Source organism: Symphalangus syndactylus, chromosome 12 (genome assembly GCF_028878055.3).
Source record: "Symphalangus syndactylus isolate Jambi chromosome 12, NHGRI_mSymSyn1-v2.1_pri, whole genome shotgun sequence".
NCBI classification, from domain to species: Eukaryota; Metazoa; Chordata; class Mammalia; order Primates; family Hylobatidae; genus Symphalangus; species Symphalangus syndactylus.
The window spans coordinates 102890635-102913480 of NC_072441.2; the positions used below are offsets into that span (position 1 = coordinate 102890635).

Here is a 22846-nt window from a genome sequence, read left to right on the forward strand (position 1 = left end):
GTGTGTGGGGAGTGTGTGTGGGATGTGGGGAGGTGTGGGGGGATATGTGTGTGTGGGGGGGGGTGTGGTGTGTGGTGTGTGTGTATGGGTGTGCGTGTGTGTTTAGGGATAGAGTATGAAAGGCCCAGAACCTTTTCCTTCTTATGGTCTCCCTCTTCCAGCTGAACCTATCCTCATCCTAGGCAGTACATCAAACATTTACTCCAAAACTTTAGGGACCTGAAATTTATTTGTATATATGTAATATTCTATGCTTATGATCATTTTACATTAAGATCTTTACTTTGCATAGTTTTTTGTTTTTGTTTTTAGAGATGGGGTTCCACTATGTTGCCCAGGCTAGAGTGTAGTGGCTGTTCACAGGCAGGAACGTAGCACGTTACAGCCTGGAACTCCTGAGCTCAAAGGATCCTCCCACTTCAGCCTCTGGAGTAGCTGGGAATGCAGGCACACACTACTATGCCTAGCTCTACTTTATTTAGTTTGTTAAGAAATCATTTTGGCATTTTGGGAGGCCGAGGCAGGCGGATCACAAGATCAGGAGATCGAGACCATCCTGGCTAACACGGTGAAACCCCATCTCTACTAAAAATACAAAAAAAAATAAATAGCCAGGTGTGGTGGCAGGCACCTGTAGTCCCAGCTACTCGGGAGGCTGAGACAGGAGAATGATATGAACCCGGGAGGCAGAGCTTGCAGCCGAGATGCTGCCACTGCACTCCAGACTGGGCGACAGAGTGACAATCCATTTCAAACAAATAAATTAAAAAAAAATCATTTTTGGAAGAAATAAAAGGCTTGACAGCAACATATAAATATTCCATGTAAAATAACTTGTTAAATAATACTTTAAATGTTAAATTTCTTAAAATTCTTGTTTTTCTGAGATTTTGGAAAAATGAAACCAAATAATATATTGTTAAGGGAGGCAGAATCTCACTTCCTATTTCTTTAAGCTCATTTTCATAATTAATCTATTTCTTTAGGCCCACAGACATACATCAATAAATATGTTTCTATTTGGTTATTTGTAGATATGTAAGTCTTATTTGTCAGAGTAGAAAACTAAGACTCACAAAATACATGCTCTGGCTCTCTTAGCCTTCTTTCTCTTTGTACCATGCTATAATTTGTATGGAGAAACCAGCCTGGTACTTAAGAGAGCAACTACAGAACCACAGAATCAAGATGCTGAATATGGATTAGTTAATTGTTAGGATAAAGTTGAGACTGTCCCTATGGTGATTTTGTCATTTTGCCTTCATTTGGCTACACCTATTTATTCACGACAAGTAAATTAATATAACATATTAGCACTAAGATTGTAAAATTTTGAACTATGGATAATTTTTATATTATTACTGGGGAAGGATTAATTTGACTAGAGATTTATCAGAACAATGTTTTCAACTATTAGCTGAGTGTTTATCAAGGTCTGTGGCATACAAGTTATTTTTGCTTTGAGAATTTCAATTCTAATAGTTCTTTCAATGTATACTCTTAATATGTGTTAGATTTTTATTATTTATCATATTGCTTGTTTACAAAAATTTTCCTTTTAATCATGGCCAGCCTTCCCAGAATCCTGAAATGCTTCTTGTATTTGCATTGCAAAAAGTCATTATTATTGCAAAAACACTTCAACTTGAGGGTGTGTCATTTCTTGGATGCTTGGTCTTTGGCTCTTCTGTCCATACTCTATCATTTTACCCTAATACCTCTCTTCTGTAGCAGTTTCAGTCATCTAATAAGGATTGGGACATCCCACTTTAAATACAAGTATAAGATCTATTCTCGTTGTTAGAAAGCAAGAGTGAATAAAGGTCAGCCGTTCAGATGACTGGCTGTCTGATTTTTTTCTGTGAGCATCACATGTTAGGAAAAGCTAGTTCATCTCTCTGTGGCTTAGGATTCAACAGCAGAAGCTGTCAGACTAACACTGATTGAAGGTAGACTGGGAGGGGGAAGCGCATCTGTCCAATGGCTCGCCATTGGCTTCTTATTACAGCATTCTCCCCTGAGACACACTGCATGCTCATTCACCTACCTCCTCCTCTTCCTTCCCCTTCCTTTCCTACTCCTTCATTACTGATTCACAGCGAGAGGCAGCAGCAGCAGCAGTAGCAGCAGCAGCAGCAACAACAGCGCTGCTTGTCACGAATCGAGGATTGCAATGAGCTCATCCTTTTCTCCTTGCAGCTTCACAACTGCCCTGGCTTCCTGGCTACTGCTGCTGCTGTCTTCTCACACATAGAGACACACACACACCCTTTCTCACACACACATACACACACTCACACATTCTCACATGCTAGACCCTTCTAAGCAGCTTGTCTGTTTTTACACATGTATCTGAACTCTCCTGCATCACTCTTGGCCATTTTCTCGCATTCGATTGCTTTTGCCGTTTTTTATTTAGATCAGTACTTGATTTCATTTTCATTTTCCAGTCTACTTTGGGGTTCTCGCAGTGGATAATTTAGCCAAAATGTTTTTCTTGTGGAGACATTAGCTGACAATTCCCACCACAGACTGGCTTGTACGTCCTCCCAGGGAGACCTAAACCTGGCTTCCCTCCCACCGCAGTTCTTAAAATTGTGGATAAGAGATCCATCTTTCTCATTCTGGATACCTACTTAGTGCTCATGGAAGAAGGGGTGCCCTGCCCAGCCCCAGCTGCTAAGCTAACACCTCCTGTCAAAAAGTCCCAGGACATGCACGACGAGAGGAGCAAGCTGGTGAATGAGTATGCGTGTCGAGTGCTGGAACTTCTGGGGATGGGGCATCGTCTGTTTGTGCCTCGGCTTCTGGCGGTGAGATTGTTTTTCATTGAACTTCATATGTAGGCAATCTGCTATCCTCTGTGAAAATTCCTTGTATCTCTGAAAGAGGCTTGTGGTCTCTGGTTTTCTTCTTCTCTCCATTCTGCCGAGAAGGAAATGCTGAGTGGCCACTGCTGTGCAGCTCATTTGGAGCCTGGTCCACACCACCCCTTAATTGGTTAGAGGAGATCATGGCTCTCTTCTCAGAGCCCAGGGTCACATTAGTGGCATTATCTCTGTGGCAGCAAAAAAATGGCTTTCTGCCTGGCTAGGCTCAGCAATAAAGCAGAATACCCAAGTGCTTGATGTAGGCATTCTGTTATTTATATCTCCAAAGGGTTAAATTTTACAACAGACATAGCAACTTACCTAGACTGCGTGTGGTTTGCTTTCTAACCTCCCCATTTGATTGCCAATTTGATTGTTGTTTTGTTTTGTTTTGTTTTTTGATAGAGAATTTTACCACCTAAAAATACTTTGGTAGGAAATTGTAGGTTTCTCTCCTAAAATGATTGAACTGTTTATCTGTGAAACAGCTTAAAGCTGCTGGCTTCTGTGCTGTGAATCTGGGAAGTCTGACTTGCTTGTTATTTGATTTCCTGAATAAGAGAAAAATCACCCTTCCTCATTTCCTACTAAGGGTTAAAATTAAATACCCACAATCGCTGTTGCAGGCTTGAGAACTATACCTAGCAACTATTCTATAAGGTAATTGGGTTACAGTAGTCCTATACCATTATGTGGTAATGGAGTAAGAATAATTTAGTCTTGTCTGTTTTATAGAATGGAGTTTAATACCATTTTAGACTATTTCCTCATTATGGTTCTCTCATATTAAAGTCTTTTCAGTACAGTATTTACTTGACTGAATTTAACTCTTTTCTCTCCCATATCTCCCTTCACTATAGTTCATCTCTATTTATACTTATCTTTACAATTACTAGTCCAGTCTTTATGTATGTATTTACATGCAAATATAATCTCTTCTGTACAATCATAACAGACATGTTAGGTAGCCATGTAAATAAGAAATTTCCCATCCTAAGGAAAGTCTATTTGTCATTGCAAAACAAAGTTTGATGCAATGACTAGCATACAATTATAGGGGGGTTATTTTTGAGAAATATAGTTCCTTTGTCATTTAAAGAAGAAATAAAAAGAGCTGAAGACATGTGTTTCAATGTCCAGGTGAAGTCATTATTTCCCTGAACCCCATCTTTTTCTTAATAAAGGAGAAAACTAAGGATTCATGATTCTATTTAGAAAGGAGTTTTGTTTTGTTTTTTTTTTTTTTTTTGTAAGTGAAATGAGAAGCATTTTATTTCAGAAGTTTTGATATTGTGAAGTGCTAAACTATATTTCAACAAATTCTCTACATCTCTGAGAAATCAGGCTTGGTCTAATATATTTCTGCATCCTAAAGACTACTTAACTTTGTGGCTCAAAGGCTTCCAATGGTAACTTTCCAGTAATTTGGTGCCACCTCTCTTTGGCATTTACATTTTCAGTGTTTTGAAGGAAAACATAAATTGGTAATTAAGAATATTTTGCATATTCAACTCTGCATTAGGGATGAATTTAAACTGCCTCTAGTCTGAAAAAATTAATTAGCAATAAAATCCACAGGGAGTTGGGTTCTCAAGCTTGAGCTCTTTGGAGGTCATGTATATCTGTGTGTTGCAATTGTACCAACTCTGTTTGGTTGCCAAATTAGGCATCTGAAGTAGTGCATCTCTCAGGTGGTCTTGAGTCCTTACTTAGGCTCTATCAGCTAGAACCTAAGTAATAATGCCACTTGCATTATGTGTGAAAAGCATATGCTAGGCCGGATGCAGTGGCTCACGCCTGTATACCCAGCACTTGGGGAGGCCGAGGTGGGCAGATCACCTGAGGCCGGGAGTTTGAGACCAGCCTGACCAACATGGAGAAACCCCATCTCTACTAAAAATACAAAATTAGCTGGGCATGGTGGCGTGTGCCTGTAATCCCAGCTATTTGAGAGGCTGAGACAGGAGAATTGCTTGAATCTGGGAGGCAGAGATTGTGGTGAACTGAGATCGTGCCATTGCACTCCAGCCTGGGCAACAAGAGCTAAACTCCATCTCAAAAAGAAAAAGAAAAGCATATGCTGATTTATCTTGGGGGCACTTGAAAATCTCTGGCTTTGTTTTACACAGTTGCACTTGAAAAATTATTCGTAATACCAGGGTACTCTACATTTTGGGAAATTACAAGTTCTTTAATTAGCAATATGGCTGTGAGTTGGGATCTGCTATTCAGTAAGTTACTGCTCAAAGTTTAGCATGTGTACCAGGGGGAAGTTGTTCAGCCTTGTGTTATTGAACTGGCTAATGATGTGGGATCAATGGCTAATCTGCACAGGGCACTCCTAAGAGGAATCCTGCACATGCAGTATTGCAATCTTTTCATTTCTAGTCAAGAGGAAGTACTAAAGTGTAAAACATCTCTTTACCTTTTTAGTCGTGTTTCAAACACGAATGCTTGTGGCTTAAGCACATATAAGTACTTTATTTTACTTTTAAGATCCCAGTATTTTTTTTCATTATAAAACAAGTCATTTTTTTAAAAAATCAAATAAATGAAGATTTACTAAGACAGTGTTGTGGATTTGGTCTCTGAGCCTTATTAGTTATTGTTCCCTGATTCACAGAGGGATCATCAAACTACTAGAACTCTGGGCTTCTATAACCTTCAGTTAGAAGAAGGTTACTGATATAATAGAGGATGCACATTTGGAATTTTTACTTGTTACCCTTCAAAGGTACACCCAGTAAAGGGCAATTTTCCTTTAATAAATCAGGTACAAGCATGCCATTTTAGATATTACCACAAGGCCTAAATTCTATATGTAGATTCACCGAATATGTTTTTCTTTTGTGAAATTAAAATACTAAAACAGGAGATGCAAATATCCTAGACATCAGCTAAGTGGTATTTCCCTTTTCTAAAGCCTCTGCTTTCAAATGATTCTCAGACCTCCAGAAATTTTTAGCTGAATAAAAATTCTGTTAGATACCATAACTAAAGGAAAAACAAGCCATTTAGGATAAAAATAGTGAAGATAAGAAAGAGAATCACATTTAGATTTTTTTTTCAAATAGTCCCCTAAAAGAATCAAACCTGGAATCTGCTGCTTATTAGAAGCCCTTAAAGAAAGATTTATTCAAGAATAGTGAGAAGTTTGGAATAGAAGCATCTGGAGCTAATACTCAAACAGTGGAAGTATTTCCACCCACCCTACCTCTTTCAAAAAAAAAATCAGGCCAAGCACAGTGGCTCACACCTGTAATCCCAGCACTTTGGGAGGCTGAGGCAGGCGGATTAGCTGAGGTCAGGAGTTCAAGACCAGCCTGGCCAACATGGCAAAACTCCATCTCTCCTAAAAATACAAAAATTAGTCAGGTGTGGGGGTGGGCACCTGCAATCCCAGCTACTCTGGGAGGCTGAGGCAGGAGAATCACTTGAACCCGGATGGCGGGTTGCACCACTGCACTCCAGCCTGGGTGACAGAATGAGATTCTGTCTTAAAAAAAAAAAAAAAAAAAAAAAAAAAAAATTCACCTTAAAATATGATACTCTTGCACTGAATTTTTCGGTGGGAAAAACACACTGAAATGGTATCAGCAGTGGCATGTGGCCAGAGTCCATACTCTGTAAGTGTGTGATATTTGGAGAAGGAGGAGAAACTTTGACTTTGCTCGTATTCAAAATCTCCCCTTTTCCCTCTGGATTTTTTTTTTTTTTTTTTTTTTTTTTTTTTTTTTTTTGAGATAGGATCTCAATCACCCAGGCTGGAATGCACTGGTGTGATTTTGGCTCACTGCAACCTCCGCCTCCCAGGCTCAGGCAATCCTCCTACCTCACCCTCCTGAGCAGCTGGGGACTACAGGCGCCCACCGCCATGCCTGGCTAATTTTTGTATTTTTTGTAGAGCTGAGGTTTCATCTCATCTCTACAAAACTGGAAAGGCTGTTCTTCACCTGGGAAATTCTTGCCAAGGCTGATCTAAAACTCCTGAGCTCAAGCGATCTCTCCAGCGTGGACTTCCAAAGTGTTGGGATTACAGGTGTGAGCCACCGTGCCCGGCCTTCCTTGGGATTTTTAATTTTTGCTACTGTATGCCATAAGAAGTTATCAGATCATTATATGTTAAAATTAGTGTTAGCTAGAGTTTGAATACAGCTACTCATTTTCCACAGTGAATCGAAGGAGGGTTGATTATACATACACAAATGATCTAGCTGTCCCTTTTTGTAGCCATTTTAAGGTTTCATTTTGATCAAATTACTTATGCTGATAAATTGCATACTAATCTTGTTTGTTTTTAACTTTGTAGACTTTCTTAAAACATTACGTTTAACGGAGGATGAAAGAGCAGAGGAGAATGTGTCTTCCCTTTTTACCTCTGTTGTTAACAGCTGCAAGGATTGCTCTTTAAAGAGAGATTACAACTTGTAACAGAAGTTAAAAACCCAAATGCAGAAGTTGCCATGTATACTTCTGATACCCCCCCAAAAAAATCTAAAAATCAATTTTTATATGAAAATAAGTCCTAAATATACTCCATAATTTCTATTGTATACATCTTGACTTTTGAATATTGGATGTGCTTGACGTGGAGCCTTAATAAATTAATGGAACAAATTTATGTCGATATCTATTATGTGCCAGGCAATTTGCTTAATTCATATCACTGGGGTAAGTGCAAAGGATACTTACACTAACATTCTACTTGCCTTTCCCTCTGGATATTTCTTCCTACCTACTTGAAAGGAAAAAGAAGTAGGACTTGTTTAAATGACTTTACTTTTATCTTTTTATATAGTTCTATTCAAATGAAGAAAGAAGTAATGTCACCTTTGAAATGTAATTGGTAAACATGGTTCATATTATTTAAAAGGATTTGTCAGAAAGCTCAGGGAGCAAAAGATGGTTGTGTAGTAGAGCCACTAATTTCGAAAAGTTATCCTTTATTCTTATTTTATTTTATTTTTGGAGACAAAGTCTCGTTCTGTTGCCCAGGCTGGAGTGCAGTGGCATGATCTCGGCTCACTACAACCTCCACCTCCTGGGTTCATGCAATTCTCCTGCCTCAGCCTCCCAAGTAGCTGGGTCTACAGGCGCGTGCCACCACGCCCAGCTAATTTTTGTATTTTTAGTAGAGATGGGGTTTTGCCATGTTGGTCAGGCTGGTTTCGAACACCTGACCTCAAGTGATTCACTCTCCTCGGCTTCCCAAAGTGCTGGGATTACAGGTATAAGCCACTGCGCCTGGCCTATTCGTTCTTATTTAAAAGCTGGTAAGTTATTTTATTTTCCAAGGGAAGGAAACATGCCTCTGCGTATTGAAATTGTCTAAATCTTATTCGTATTATCTTCTGGCTAACATTACTTAACTAATGTTGGGAAAGGAGTTGCATTTTCATTATTTTACTCTTCCCTCGCCATTGTTCTGAAAGCAATATAGAAAAGCTCTAAGAATTTCCCAGTTGAGGGACAGCCTTTCCAGTTGAAATCAGTTTTTCTAGTCTGAAGGGATTTTGTACAGTGAGCACAGATGTATAATTGTAAACCAGAAGCCAGCACAACCTATTTTGGGTACTTGGTTTGGTTTTTGAAGTGTTAGTCTGCCTTTTAGGGGTACATTTTTAAAGCATAGATCTTATGATTGCAAGATCATTCATTAAGCCTCTTCATTGTCAGGGTAAGGGTTTAGTATTCATACAATTATAAACTCAATTATAAGCACTAATTATCTGCATAGCCAACTCATTAATAATTAGTATATGTGCAGGCCTGGTAGCTCACTTCTGTAATGTTAGCTACTAGGAAGGCTGAGGCAGGAGAATGGCTTGAGGCCAGGAGTTAAAAACCAATCTGGGCAACATAGCGAGACCCCATCTGTAAAAGAAACAAACAAAAAAACAAATTTGCCAGGTGTGGTGGTGCATGCCTGTAGTCCAAGCTACTAAAAGGAAGGCTGAGACAGGAAGATTGCTTGAGCCCAGGAGTTTGAGGCTCCAGTGAGCTATGATTGTGCTACCACACTCCAGACTGGATGACAGAGCAAGACCCTGCCTCTAAAAAAGTAACAACAGTAATAACAATAATTAGTGCTAAGATGGTGAGATAGTAGCACTAGGATGGTGAGAACTGGTTCTGGAGCCCTGGTTGAAGCCATGTTTTATTTTCATAAACAGCACTACTACTTGTATTTTAGACTAATAACATTACATTAATGCTTGACATTCATAAAGCTTATTTATTTATTTATTTTGAGACAAGGTCTCACTCTGTCACCTAGGCTGGAGTGCAGTGGTGCAATATCACCTCACTGCAGCCTCCATGTCCCAAGTTCAAGCAATCCTCCTGCCTCAGCCTCCAGAGTATCTGGGATTACAGGTGCGTGCCACTACGCCCAGCTAATTTTTGTATTTTTAGTAGATACGGGGTTTCACCATGTTGACCAGGCTGGTCTCGAACTCCTGACCTCAAAGTGATCTGCCCACCTTGGCCTCCCAAAATGCTGGGATTACAGGCATGAGCCACCATGCCTGGCCTGTAAAGCATATATATTTAACAAAATAATATGTATAGGATGATTCAAATTTTGTTAAATATGTGTAAGATATGTATGTAATGATGGGGGAAAGGACTATAAATAATGTAATAAAATATTAATTATGTTTATCTCTATAGTCAGACATTATGTTAGGCTTTTAAAAAATTTTTTATTTTGGGCCATGAATATGTAATCAAGAAAAAGTTTATGACCCCACCATGTAGACAATACACATACATATGTACGAATTATGATTGGAAAAGTATTCTTTTTAAAAAAAAAAGCCAAACAACTTTTGATAAATTCTTAGTGAAACATCCAAATCTTTGCAGAACAAGAAAACATCCAATCTTTGCAGAACAAGAAGTGTCTATCCCTCGATTGTAGAGGGAAAAACCTCTTAGATACAGTTGTCAGCAAATGAAGAGTTATCTCTGTAAGCTTATAATCTGCTTATGGCATTACAAAGGCATTTGAGGTAATACTTAATGATTATGGAAGTCTCTCGAAGATAGAAAATTGGAGGAAAAACCCCATCAGAATCAAAGTAGGACTAACTACAGGTTGTCTTCTAGAATACTGGCAAGCAAGGTTTTTGTTTTATGTGTTTTTTGCTTACTGGCATTTTTGTTTTCATTCACAATGAAATTAGCTGTATTGCAGCCCATAAGAAAAATATAAGTTCTTCCAACTTAGACTGCCCACTTTATAGAATTAAAAATATCAGTGAGGCCAGGCACAATGGTTCACATCTGTAATCCCAACACTTTGGGAGACCTGGGTGGGAGGACTGCTTAAGGCCAGGAGTTTCAGACCAGCCTGTGCAACATAGCGAGACCCCCATCTCTACCAAAAACAAAACAAAACAACAACAACAACAACAACAACAAATTCTTTTTTTTTTTTTTTTTTTTGAGATGGAGTCTCACTCTGTTGCCCAGGCTGGAGTGCAGTGCAGTGGCGTGATTTCGGCCCACTGCAAGCTCCGCCTCCTGGGTTCATGCCATTCTCCTGCCTCAGCCTCCCCAGTAGCTGGGACTACAGGTACCCACCACCATGCCCGGCCAAAATTTTTTTTGTATTTTTAGTATAGATGGGGTTTCAGCATGCTAGCCAGGATGGTATCAATCTCCTGACCTCGTGGCTCATTTTTTTTTTTTTGTATTTTTAGTAGAGATGGGGTTTCACTGTGTTAGCTAGGATGGTCTCAATCTCCTGACCTCATGATCCGCCTGTCTCAGCTTCCCAAAGTGCTGGGATTACAGGCATGAGCCACCGTGCCCAGCCAAAAAAGAATTCTTAAAACGTAGCTGGCATGGTGGCACACGCATGGAGTCCTAGCTACTCGGGAGCTTAATGTGGGAAGGTCTCTTGAGCCCAGGAGTTCGAGGCTGCAGTGAGCTATGATTGCACCATTGTACTACAGCCTGGGCAACAAATTGAGCCCCTGTCTCAAAAAACAAAAAACAAACAAAAAAATCAGTGAGAACAAGGTACTGCTTTTAGCCACTAAGATATCTATTTTTGAGCATATTTGAGCAACATAGATACTATCACCCCTTATATTTCTTTTGGAGTTCAAAAAATGCATTCTTATGCCTTAAATTATTTCATTCTCAAATACTTGTTTTTTTGGTGTGTGTGTGTGTGTGTTTTTTCTTTTTTTTTGAGACAGAGTTTCACTCTTGTTGCCCAGGCTGGAGTGCAATGGTGCAATCTCGGCTCTCTGCAACCTCCACCTCCTGGGTTCAAGCAATTCTCCTGCCTCAGCCTCCCAAGTAGCTGGGATTACAGGCATGCGCCACCATGCCTGGCTAATTTTTTTTATATTTTTAGTAGAGATGGAGTTTCACCGTGTTGGTCCGGCTGGTCTTGAACCCCTGACTTCAAGTGATCCACCTGCCTCGGCCTCCCAAAGTGCTGGGATTACAGGCATGAGCCACCAAGCACGGCCTCATTCTCAAATACTTGTGATTAAAGATATTCCCATTTTTAAAATGGGAAAACTTACATAGCACTACAAGTTTGCCAAAGTTGAAGTTAAAATGAATTTATTACATCCTTTGCAACCCTGAGTACCTTTAATGTGTCAAGTACTCCAGAGGCTGAGGTTAGCAAATTGAGTAAGATGCGGTTTTCACACCTGTGTGTATTTGAGCCTCCCTGCCCCATGGTTGCTAGATCTCCTCTCTTCTTGAGCTTAACTGAGCTGGGCAATCCATGTGATTTGCAGCAATATCAACACCAACAATGTCTAGGAAAGGACAGCCACAGGGAACTCTGGCTTCTCATGTCCAGAGACTTAACCTGAGTTGGGCTTCAGCCCCACCCTGGTGGGAACCCCATTGTTGTACCCTCCTTGAGGCTATTAGCCTCTCCTAAGCAGCATCTCTGCCTACATGGCCATCCCTGCTTGACTAGAGGTCCGGTGTGTGAGAATGTAGGATTCCTCATTCTTGATCCCAATCTATCTGCTTTTGTATGTGCTAAAATGCTGGATTTGAAATTAGGCCTTGGCGCCGGGCGCGGTGACTCACGCTTGTAATCCCAGCACTTTGGGAGGCCGAGGCGGGCGGATCACGAGGTCAGGATATCGAGACCACGGTGAAACCCCGTCTCTACTAAAAATACAAAAAATTAGCCGGGCGTGGTGGCGGGCGCCTGTAGTCCCAGCTACTCGGAGAGGCTGAGGCAGGAGAATGGCGTGAACCCGGGAGGCAGAGCTTGCAGTGAGCCGAGATCGCGCCACTGCACTCCAGCCTGGGCGACAGAGCGAGACTCCATCTCAAAAAAAAAAAAAAAAAAAAGAAATTAGGCCTTGGCAATATTAGAAAATTAGATAACTATGCTACTGTCTGCAGAGAACAGATCGCCCATCACCATTTTGGGGCATCTGTTTCCAGGTCACTAGAAGTTAATTGCACTGAAAATACAAGAGGTGCCTTCAGACGACTTTCGGTAGTGAAGAAAGGGTTAATCCTGTTTCTCTACAAACCCTGGAAGCAGTTTGTCTGGAATTGTCCAAACTGCTACCAGAGAGCTAATCATCAGAACTGGTATTACATGTGAAAAAGGAAGTCTAGGGATGTGTGGTATGTCTGGTAGAATTGGTAGCTGGATGCTTTCCCCCATAATTCAGCAGTTGATATTTTAGTTAGAGAGTCTCTTTCAGACTGAAGTTGTTACCAGTGACTGCCTTTTCCAGCTAAGTTAAGGTGAGTTGAGAGCATGCTAAGCATTCTCCACCACTTGTTGCTATTGCATCTGTATATTTATGAGGAAAGAGAAATCTGAGATGTACTGGAGTTTTTTGTTTTTTCATTACCACTGTTAGCCTAGCTCCATTTTTTGATTACTAATTTGTGGACCTTTGTGAAACTGCCTGGTATGAATATGTTCTTTTCTTTCACGTTTCTGTTTAAAGGGCAGGGGAAAAGGGAAGCAAACTGTAGCAAAAGAGAGATGAAAGTAGATTTCATTCATTTATTCTGTTACAAATTTTAATTGAGTGCCTCCTATATTCTGGGCATTGTTCTTGTTGCTGTGGATATAGCAGTGCGAAAGACAGACAAAGAGGGGAAGAAGGGGAACAGATGGCCGGGCGCCGTGGCTCAAGCCTGTAATCCCAGCACTTTGGGAGGCCGAGGCGGGCGGATCACAAGGTCAGGAGATCGAGACCATCCTGGCTAACACGGTGAAACCCCGTCTCTACTAAAAATACAAAAAATTAGCCGGGCGTGTTGGCGGGCGCCTGTAGTCCCAGCTACTCGGGAGGCTGAGGCAGGAGAATGGCGTGAACCCGGGAGGCGGAGCTTGCAGTGAGCCGAGATCGCGCCACTGCACTCCAGCCTGGGGGACAGAGAAAGACTCCGTCTCAAAAAAAAAAAAAAAAAAAAAAAAAGAAGGGGAACAGATGTAAAACTGGAAAGTGAATTGGTGGCGAATGGGCTAGGAGGAAGAATTTAAGTGCTCAGAGAAGGTATCACTCAGATCTTACATTGAGCTAAAATCTAGATTACAAGGATGTTGCTAGGATTGGACTACATGTCTTGCTAGTCATGATAATTACTTGGACCAGGGTGGTGATGACGAAAACTGAGACCCTGTTACAAGCAGGAATTTCTCTGGCTTCGTGCCTACTTTTTCAGTGCAGTCTTTAATCAGCTTTACATTTTAATTTAAATAAAGTAATATTTTGACATAGCATATAGTTATGTGATTTCTCAGTGCTTTTTTTAATTGTTGCAGTTTTTGACTATTAAGTACTGACTGTAAAACATCTAATTTGTTTTTGGCTTCTGTGTACTCATCTTCCTAAATCTATAATATGTATCACAGTGTTTGCCAAAGTTGTTTATAGCTGTTTATTAAAATATTTATTGTCTTTCTTATTATAAAAGCGTTATACAGAAAGTATAACAAAATGTAATGAAAAAAATAACCTTCAGGTTACAGTGACCCACGCCTGTAATCCCAGCACTTTGGGAGGCTGAGGTGGGAAGATACCCTGAGCCCAGGAGTTATCAGCTTGGGCAACAGAGTGAGACTCCCATCTCTATAAAAAAAAAAATTATGAGTAGCTGGGTGTGGTGGTGTGTGCCTGTAGTTCCATCTACTCAGGAGGCTGAGGTGGGAGGATCACTTGAGCCTGGGAGGTTGAGGTTGCAGGGAGCCATGATTGCACTATGCACTTCCGCCTGGGCAACAGAAGGAGACCCTGTCTCAAAAAAAGGAAAAATAAGTAGTAACCCATGATTCCACTATACAGATAAACATTTTGTTTTCTTTTTAGTCTTTTTTCTGTGCACAGATATATTTATTTCCAAGTGGTTTTTTATTTTTTGAAGAAGTAAATTTGGTAAACAATAGTTTTCATAAGAGATCAGTAGTTAGGTGGTTTGTTTCATTTACTTTTTCATAGCATTCTTCAAGGTATGGGATCAATTTCCTATTCTTTTCACTTGAACTGCTGCTGTCATTAGTTGAAAAGCTATCTTCCCATTAGGTGTTTATTGTGTAACTGATGTATTTTGGTTGCATTTTCTATGTCTTCAGCCAGCTTTTTAATAATATCCTTAAAATGTTCATTGAGCTGAAGTCACAGATTAGACCTAGAGTTCAATTTCTTTTCCTTTTTTAGCCTTATTCTTTTCTCAGAGCTATAACTTAGTAAGCTTTGCCAGGAACCATCATTCTAATTTTCAGGTAATATGAATTCAGTATGTTAGTTTGTTCATTAACTCTTAGATTGCTTCTGTGATTTATGATGATTTATTTCAGCTTATAGCAACATCATCTAAATATTGAAATGTTAGAAATATCTTCTTAAAATGTTTGGAACTAACTTAGATCTTAGCTATAAAAGTATATTCAAGAAAATATAAATTCTTTTTGAAATATATTTGTCCTCAAAGCAGGCTGAAATGTAATGACGATTCTTGATGATTATTTTGCAGACCTCAAAGGAAGACCTTCTGCAGGCTGATTTTGAAGGTGCTTTAAAGTTCTTCAGGGTTCAGCTTCCAAAGAGATACAGGGCAGAGGAAAATGCAAGAAGACTGATGGAGCAGGCTTGCAATATTAAAGTAAGAACATGAGTTTTTATATAATAAAGGTAAAATATGAGTGCAGAATAATATGGCAAATTATGAAAAAAAATTTTATATGTTGCAAGGTTTGATTATGTTTAAGGTTAGATTGTGTATGAACTGGTTTCTCCCAGATGTGTCAGGCTAATATGTGTATAGTAGCTGTACCTTTTAGTAGGACTTAGAGTGACAGTTGGCAGGCTCAGATTATAACAATAGGAAGACAAACATTTATCTCATAGGTGGGGCTCTAGAGTGGGCTGCTGTGATAGTGGTTTCCATGGAAGCAGACTTAGTATTTAGCTTTTGCCATCTGTTTTAAGATTATTTAGGACAAAGCAAGAAAAGCTTGCTTAGGCAATGCGTTCATTTCTCTAAGTGACTTGGAAAGTTTGAGTCTTGATCTGCCCATTCCCATCCCACACCTGCCAAATATCTGTGAATACATTGGTCCATGTCACATGTCTGATAAAACTAAACACATTTTATAAATCAATTTGAAATTGAAAACTCTTCCAGAAAGTTATAGTATTAAGGTGAGAGAGCACTCTTAAAATATTTGGAACCAATTTACTGATGTTAATTCTTATACCTCTACAATATAGCAGGGTATCTTTTTACCTAACCATAACATAAATATAAATTGTTTTCCTAAACAGAGATCCTGGTCTTAGGGACTTTACATTCTTGCAGAAGGAAACAGACAATAAGCAACATAATAAATATATTATTTATTTAACATGTTAGAAGGTGATAAATAGCTGTGAAAAAAAAGAGAGTAGGGGAAGATAAAGGGAGATTGGATTGGTGGGGGAGCAAAGGTTACGATTGTTATTAGATAGTCAATGTGGACCTCACTGAGTCAATGAAGGAGATGAGAGATTAGTCATGGGGATGTCCTGGGGAAAAGCTTTCTAGGCAGAGGCAATAGCCAGTTCAAAGGCCCAGAGACTGTCTCATGCCTGGGTGGGCTTCAGGAACAGGAAGGCCAGTGCAGCAGGAGTGAAGTGAATGAAATGGGAGTAGTAGGAATGCTCACAAAGAGCCAGAAAATGTAGGCCATTGTAAGCATTTAGGCTTTACTTTGAGTGAAGCAGGGAGCTCTTGCAGGGTTTTTAGTGGAGCAATGATATGATCTGTCTGAGGTTTTTAAAGGATCACAACGGCTATTTTGTTAAAAACAACCATAGGAAGGTAAGAGAAGTAGGGACATCAGACAGGAGATTTTGGAGTAATCCTCTTGAGAGTTGATGATAGACTGAACCAGGGTGTTAACAGTGGAGATAGAGATGGAGTGAAGATGGAGGTGGTTGGAACCTGGGTATTTTTGAAAGAGAACCAATAAGATTTCCTGATATATTAAATGTGAGTGTGAGAAGAAAAGAAGAGTTAAAATGATTGCACCGATTTTGAACTACGCAACTAGGAGATAAGAGTCACCATCAACTTATTAAGCATATTACTTAAATGTTACTTTGACACAGACTTCTTTTAGGCACTAGAGCCACTGTAACATTTTTTGGTATAACACAATCATTTTAAATTTAAATCAAATTATAAATGTTAAAAAGTACAGTTCAACACTGAAACTAAGTAACTGGGCAGAAAAAAATTATTTTGTCTTTCAAGTGAGCTTTATATTCAAAGAGATCATTTTCCAAAGCTATCATAAGAAAGATGGATTTCTGAAGTTTTCATTCTGAAATGCAAACTCTTTAAAGCCTTCACGATTGATTGTTTTATTTGGCCAAAGTCTAAGCCACATTTATTTGTAACTTTGAAAGTATATTCTAGTGGGCATGATGCCTTTGACTGATTTTGTCGGTGGCGAGTTTGAAAGGTAGGCTTCAGCTAACTGATTGTTTCGGAGATGCCAGAGAGAAGTATTGTAAATTGGGTCAATGCTGTAGGCATCCTTTAAAATAAAATATTTATTTCTAAGAATAAAAGAGTAGAGAAATAAGAGGTACAGGTAAGGTGAAAAGTTAAAGTTTTCAAGGGAAATCTCAGAGGATTGGCAAGTCACTGAGGACAAAAGAAACCCAGGAAAACAATTGAAAAACATGAAATGTATAGGGAAAAATTTTTTCTCCAATATAATTTATGAAGTTCCTGGAGGTGGCTAGTTATTATCAGTCTAGAAACATGGGATCTGAGAGATGGAGAAGCACAAAATGTTAGAAAACAAGTTCAAAATATAATCCAAATGGACTGCTCCTGGAAGGGAAGTGCTGGGTACAACCAGAATAAATTTTTTGGACATGAATAGGTAAATATGAATATTTTTAAAGCTTTTAATAAGGTTTCAATAATTTAAAATTTTTAATAATTTAATAATTTGTAAAGTTTTAATAGTTTTTTGTGGGGTTTTCTTTGCATTATCTAAGGAGAACGCCTTTGTCTTGGATATTTAAGACAGTATCCACAGGACAACATTTCATTTATAACATATAATTGTAGAGTGAATGATTGTGAGGCAGATGTGAGGTGAAACTGAAAGAAGGAAGACATAAGTAGTCCAGTATTGGGCTGGGATTGTGCTGGGACTAGAATGTAGGTCTCCAATCCAAAGGTCTAAAATTGTTTTTAAACCAAGACCTATATTTTGGTTGCTTTTATGTCAAGACCATGACTATATGTACATACTTATATACATGCATAACTGAAGAGATACTTACCCTTACACTGAGGCACTCTGATGTTTTTTGTTCTATTGTATTGTATTTCCTTTTTTTTTTTGAGATGGAGTCTCATTCTGTTGCCCAGGCTGGAGTGCAGTGGCACAATCTCTGCTCACTGCAACCTCCCAGGTTCAAGCAATTCTCCTGCCTCAGCCTCCTGAGTAGCTGGGACTACTGTCATGCGCCACCACAGCCGGCTATTTTTGTACTTTTAGTAGAGACAGGGTTTCACCATGTTTGCCAGGCTGGTCTCGAACTCCTGACCCCAAGTAATCCGTCCACCTCAGCCTCCCAAAGTGCTGGGATTACAGGTGTGAGCCACCATTGCCCAACCTATTGTATTGTATTCTATTCTATTTTAAACTTCTCCCCGGATCCCAAGAAAATCCCCAAACCAAAAGGCTGACCGCAGCCCACTAAATCGATTTTACAATAGCTTGTAGTTTTGAAAAAACACTAAGACCTATCCCACTGTTCCTACCACCTCCCCGTTCTCCACTCTGATCTACCACAACCCATGAGAGGCTGTAGATGACGAGGTGTTACAATGAATAATGGAAGTGCATGTGTAGGTAAGGATGTGAGTCATCATGCCATCATTACAGCAGCTTGTGCTGGCAGTTGGAAATTTTAGGAGATGATGGACTTATAGACTGAGACTTACGTGTTAGACAAAGCATTCATGGACAAAGGTGACTGCAGGCATGGAATAGGCAAGAAAGTTTAACTCCTTATCCATAGCCTGTTTAAGATTAAAGATAAAATTTCTGCCAAAAGTAATCAAGTTTTAAAAATTTTTAAATTATTTTCAAAGTTGGTGTTGTATATAGTTGTACCTTTTTTGAATGGACATGTTCCCATTTAATTACCCCCCAAAATAATCACTTTCCTTTAATTTTAAGGAACTGTAACCAGTGATTTCAGTGAAACTGAAACTAGCTTTAAAATAGATGCAGCAGTTGCAAGCAAAAAATAACTTGTTAACTCTGTATGTGGTTTATTTCTGTGAGTGTACCAACAAGATTTGTTAATAAAGCACATTAGATTGGATAAATAATTTTATTTTTCCAAAACTTGTATGACATTAAATATCAGGAACATTTTCAATAGCTTCTAAACTGGTAATTTAACAAATGTGACTCCAAGTTATTCTAATACCCTTCTGTTCCTATGGTTTCAACTAGGCCAAAATCAGAAAACATATTGACCCATCAGGCTTTACTTTGAATAGTCATTTGGTTACTTTTAATATTGAAATCAAGACCTAAATAAAAGATGTTTAAAGTACCTAATATAAATATCCTGTATTTTCCCAGGGAGTCAGTTTTTATTAAATATCACAATTTGATTTTTGCCTTATAGTTAAAAATGCTGCCATTGCAGAGCTTCTTAAACTTGGATTTTGGCTTCAGAGACTCTGAATTACCAGAAATTTGAATTTCTTTGTATGAACATATGAGCATTTTGTTTTTCTTAGTAACATAATATATAGCTTTTTTTTTTTTTTTTTTTTGAGATAAGAGTTTTGCTCTTGTTGCCCAGGCTGGAGTGCAATGGTGCCATCTCAGCTCACTGAAACCTCCACCTCCCGGGTTCAAGCAATTCTCCTGCTTCAGCCTCCTGAGTAGCTGGGATTACAGGCATGCGTCACCATGCCCGGATAATGTTGTATTTTTAGTAGAGATGGGGTTTCTCCATCAGGCCAGTCTCATACTCCCAACCTCAGGTGATCCACCCACCTTGGCCGCCCAAGGTGTTGGGATTACAGGCATGAGCTACCGCACCAGGCCTCATAATACATAGCTTTATTAAGTGCATATACACATAATCTTTATAATTCTTGATCTGATTACCTGTTTTTCTACATATTTTTATTCAATACCATTTATATTGTATCAGGTTGAATTGATGAAATTACCATTCCCGTTGGTCAGAAACTGTCAGGTATTTGATTGGTTGTTTATGATTCAGTATTTTATGCCTCCTTACAGCTCAAATAGGTGCATATGTAGCTTAGCTCTCTATGGCCATGTAAACTTTTCCTGAGAATTATTCTCCAAAGGTTAAGAAACAAGTCTTTTTTTTTTTTTTTTTTTGAGGTGGAGTCTTGCTCTGTCACCAGGCTGGAATGCAATGGCACGATCTCTGCTTCCTGCAACCTTCGCCTCCCCTGTTCAAGCAGTTCCCCTGCCCAGCCTCCCGAGTAGCTGGGACTACAGGCACGCGCCACCATGCCTGGCTAATTTTTTGTGTTTTAGTAGAGACAGGGTTTCACCATGTTGGCCACGATAGTCTCGATCTCCTGATCTCATGATCTACCCACCTTGGCCTCCCGAAGTGCTGGGATTACAGGTGTGAGCCACTGCACTCGGTCAGTCCTTTTATTTGTTTTGTTTTGTTTTTAAGTTGATTTTTATTTGGAATAATGTTCCAAGTACCGTATTTACAATGGACTTCAGTAGTAGCAAAGTTCATAAGCACAATCATCCAAAATTTTCTGTTGGTAGAGCTTTATAATAGAGCTTTTTAAAATATGTTAGCTTATTTCACTTGTATTTTATTAGTAAAATAATTTGAGCAAAATTAAAATGCAAAATCTGACATTAACCTAAAGGAAGAAAATTAGGAAAGAAAAGTTATTTATTGAGTGCCTGTTGTGTCCCAGGGACTATGCCAAGAGGACTTTTCAGAGGAAGAGTTAAAATGAAATCTGAAAGATTATTAGGAGTTAAGGAGTGTATCAAGGCAGGGAGAAGGATGTTGCATGCAGAGAATACGCAGAATCCTATAGGTAAAAAAAAATATGGAGTTGCCCAAGACCTGAATGTAGGTCATGACTGGAGAGTAGCTTGCAAGGAGGGAGAGGGAGTTAGGGGAGTAGATAGAGAAAAGACTAGAGAGGTAGGCAGGAGACAGCCAGCTGTGCAGAGCCTTGTAAACCATGGTAAGCAATTTGCATTTTATCCTGAGGGGAGTGACAAGCACTGAAGGATTTAAAATAGGAAACATAAATTATCAGGTTATTGTTAGGAAGGTCATTCTGGTTGCTGTGTGGGAATGGATTGAAAGGTTTAAGATTCGGTATTGATGACAGACCATTTCAGGAACTGTTGCAGTCATCTAGGTGAGAAGAGACCAGAGTTTTTGTAATGGGCTGAAGAAATTATGGATGAATTCCAGAGATATTCAAGACATAAAATTAACAGATTTTAATGATTACATGTGAGCATCAGGGCAGATAAAGAGAGCCAGCGATAGCACTTAGGATTCTTACTTAAGCAACTTGGTGGAAATCACACTGAGAAAGGAAACAAACAAGAGAACAAATTATAAGCACTAAAGATAATGAGTTAAGTTTTGAATATGTTGTTTGTGGTGCATATCCACAACTCATATCCAAGTAGATATAAATATCCAATAGGCAGGTGGATACTGAAGTGAGATCTGAGCTAAAAGTAGACATTTGGGAGTCATCAGCATTGAAACCATGGGAGTGGGTGAATTCTTATAGAGGAGTATACACAATGAGCAGAGAGAAGGGTGGAGGATAGATGCATTCACATGTAAAATACAGACAAGGTAATAGAAGCTGGTGAGACTAGAAGGCAGGAAGAAACCCAGAAGAGTATGAATGTGAACACTAAGGGAAAAGGTGTTTGTTTTCAAGAAGGAAGGAGTTGAACAAGTGTCAGTGGTACCTAGAGGTCATGTATAAGGTACTGAGAAGTGGAAAGTGGCTATTGTGCAATATTTAACGAAAAGACATGCTTAATGGTCTTAATGAAAGTAGTTTCAGTTAAGTTATGACAAATAAAAGCCAATGATTCAAGGAATAAGTAGCAGGTGAGTAAATGGAGAAATGAAGATGAGACTGTTTTTCTAAGAAGGTTACTATGGGGAGAGGATGGAAAACGGAAGAGATAGCCAGTAATTGGACTGAGCATGGTGGCTCACACCTATAATCCCAACACTTTGGGAGGCCGAGGTAGGAGGATCACTTGAAGTCAGGAGTTTGAGAGCAGCCTGGGCAACAAAGTGAGACCCCATCTCTACAAAATATTTGAAAAGGCCGGGTGTGATGGCTCACACCTGTAATCCCAGCACTTTGGGAGGCTGAGACAGGTGGATCACTTGAGCCCAGGAGTTTAAGACCAGCCTGGGCAACATGGCAAAACCCTGTCTCTACCAGAAAAAAAAAAGAAAAATTAGCCAGGCATGGTGACATGTGACTAGTTTCAGCTACTCAGGAGGCTGAGATGGGAGGATTTTTTGAGCTTGGGAGGCATGGGTTGCAGTGAGCTAAGATCACGCCACTGCACTCCAGCCTGGGTGACAAGAGTGAGACCCTGTCTCAAAAAAACCCCCAAAATTATCTGGGCATGGTGGCACATGCCTGGAGTCCTAGCTACTGGAGTGGCTAAGGTGGAAGGATGGCTTGAGCCCAGGAGTTGGAGGCTGCAGTGAGCTATGACAGTGTCATTGCTTTCTAGTCCAGGTGACAGAGCAAGACCCTGCCTGTCTCTGAAAAAAAAAAAAAAAAAAAGAGATAGCAAGCCTGAGAGTAAGTATGAGACAGAGAGAGATGAGTAAGTACGAGAGAGAGATAAGAGGATGTTGAGACTAAGATGGATTTTTGGAGGATGGGAAAGATGATTCTTTAATGCTAAAAAATTTTCAGTGAATCTTAATTTCTTCTTTGAGCACCTACTATATGCCAGGCATTGTACCAGATAGACCCAGGGAATATGAGATTGAGCAAAACTCATATGCTCTCAGAGCTCATGGAATTCACGGTGTTAATTTAATCACCTTAATAAATGTATACTTACAGAGTGAGATAAATATTCAGAAGAGATATAATGGAGATATATGAGAGCAAAGGAACCGACTTTGACTCAATGATCTAGGAAAAGCGTTCTTGAACTGAGATTACAAGGTATTCCAGACTGAAAAGCAGCATATGCAAAGCCTGTGAAGAGGGAGAGAATACAGTAAGTTGTAGAAACTAGGAGAAGGCCAGTGTGACTGTAGTTCAGAGAATGATGACGGTTGATATCCAGGGACCAAACCACTTCATCTACCAATAAGAAGGAAAAGCCCACAGAGAGAGAAAAGTTAAAGATTAAATAAAGAAAGGGAAATATATTAACAGGAAAAGGACTAAGGAGGTAA

General features: G+C 39.5%; 1 protein-coding gene across 15 annotated transcripts in view; it reads left to right on the plus strand.

The window, feature by feature from the left end:
- Positions 1-22846, plus strand: part of RABGAP1L (RAB GTPase activating protein 1 like) — an 865831-nt gene that overhangs the window by 665614 nt on the left and 177371 nt on the right. For 11 of the 15 annotated variants that reach the window (XM_063627303.1, XM_063627307.1, XM_063627305.1 and 8 more), the window contains one exon: positions 14862-14990. In XM_063627303.1, coding sequence (XP_063483373.1) covers positions 14862-14990 — 129 coding nt within the window. Of the gene's footprint in view, positions 1-1922; positions 2814-12601; positions 12621-14861; positions 14991-22846 lie in introns of those variants that run through there. The other 4 variants (XM_063627312.1, XM_063627317.1, XM_063627314.1 and 1 more) reach the window with 4 other exon arrangements.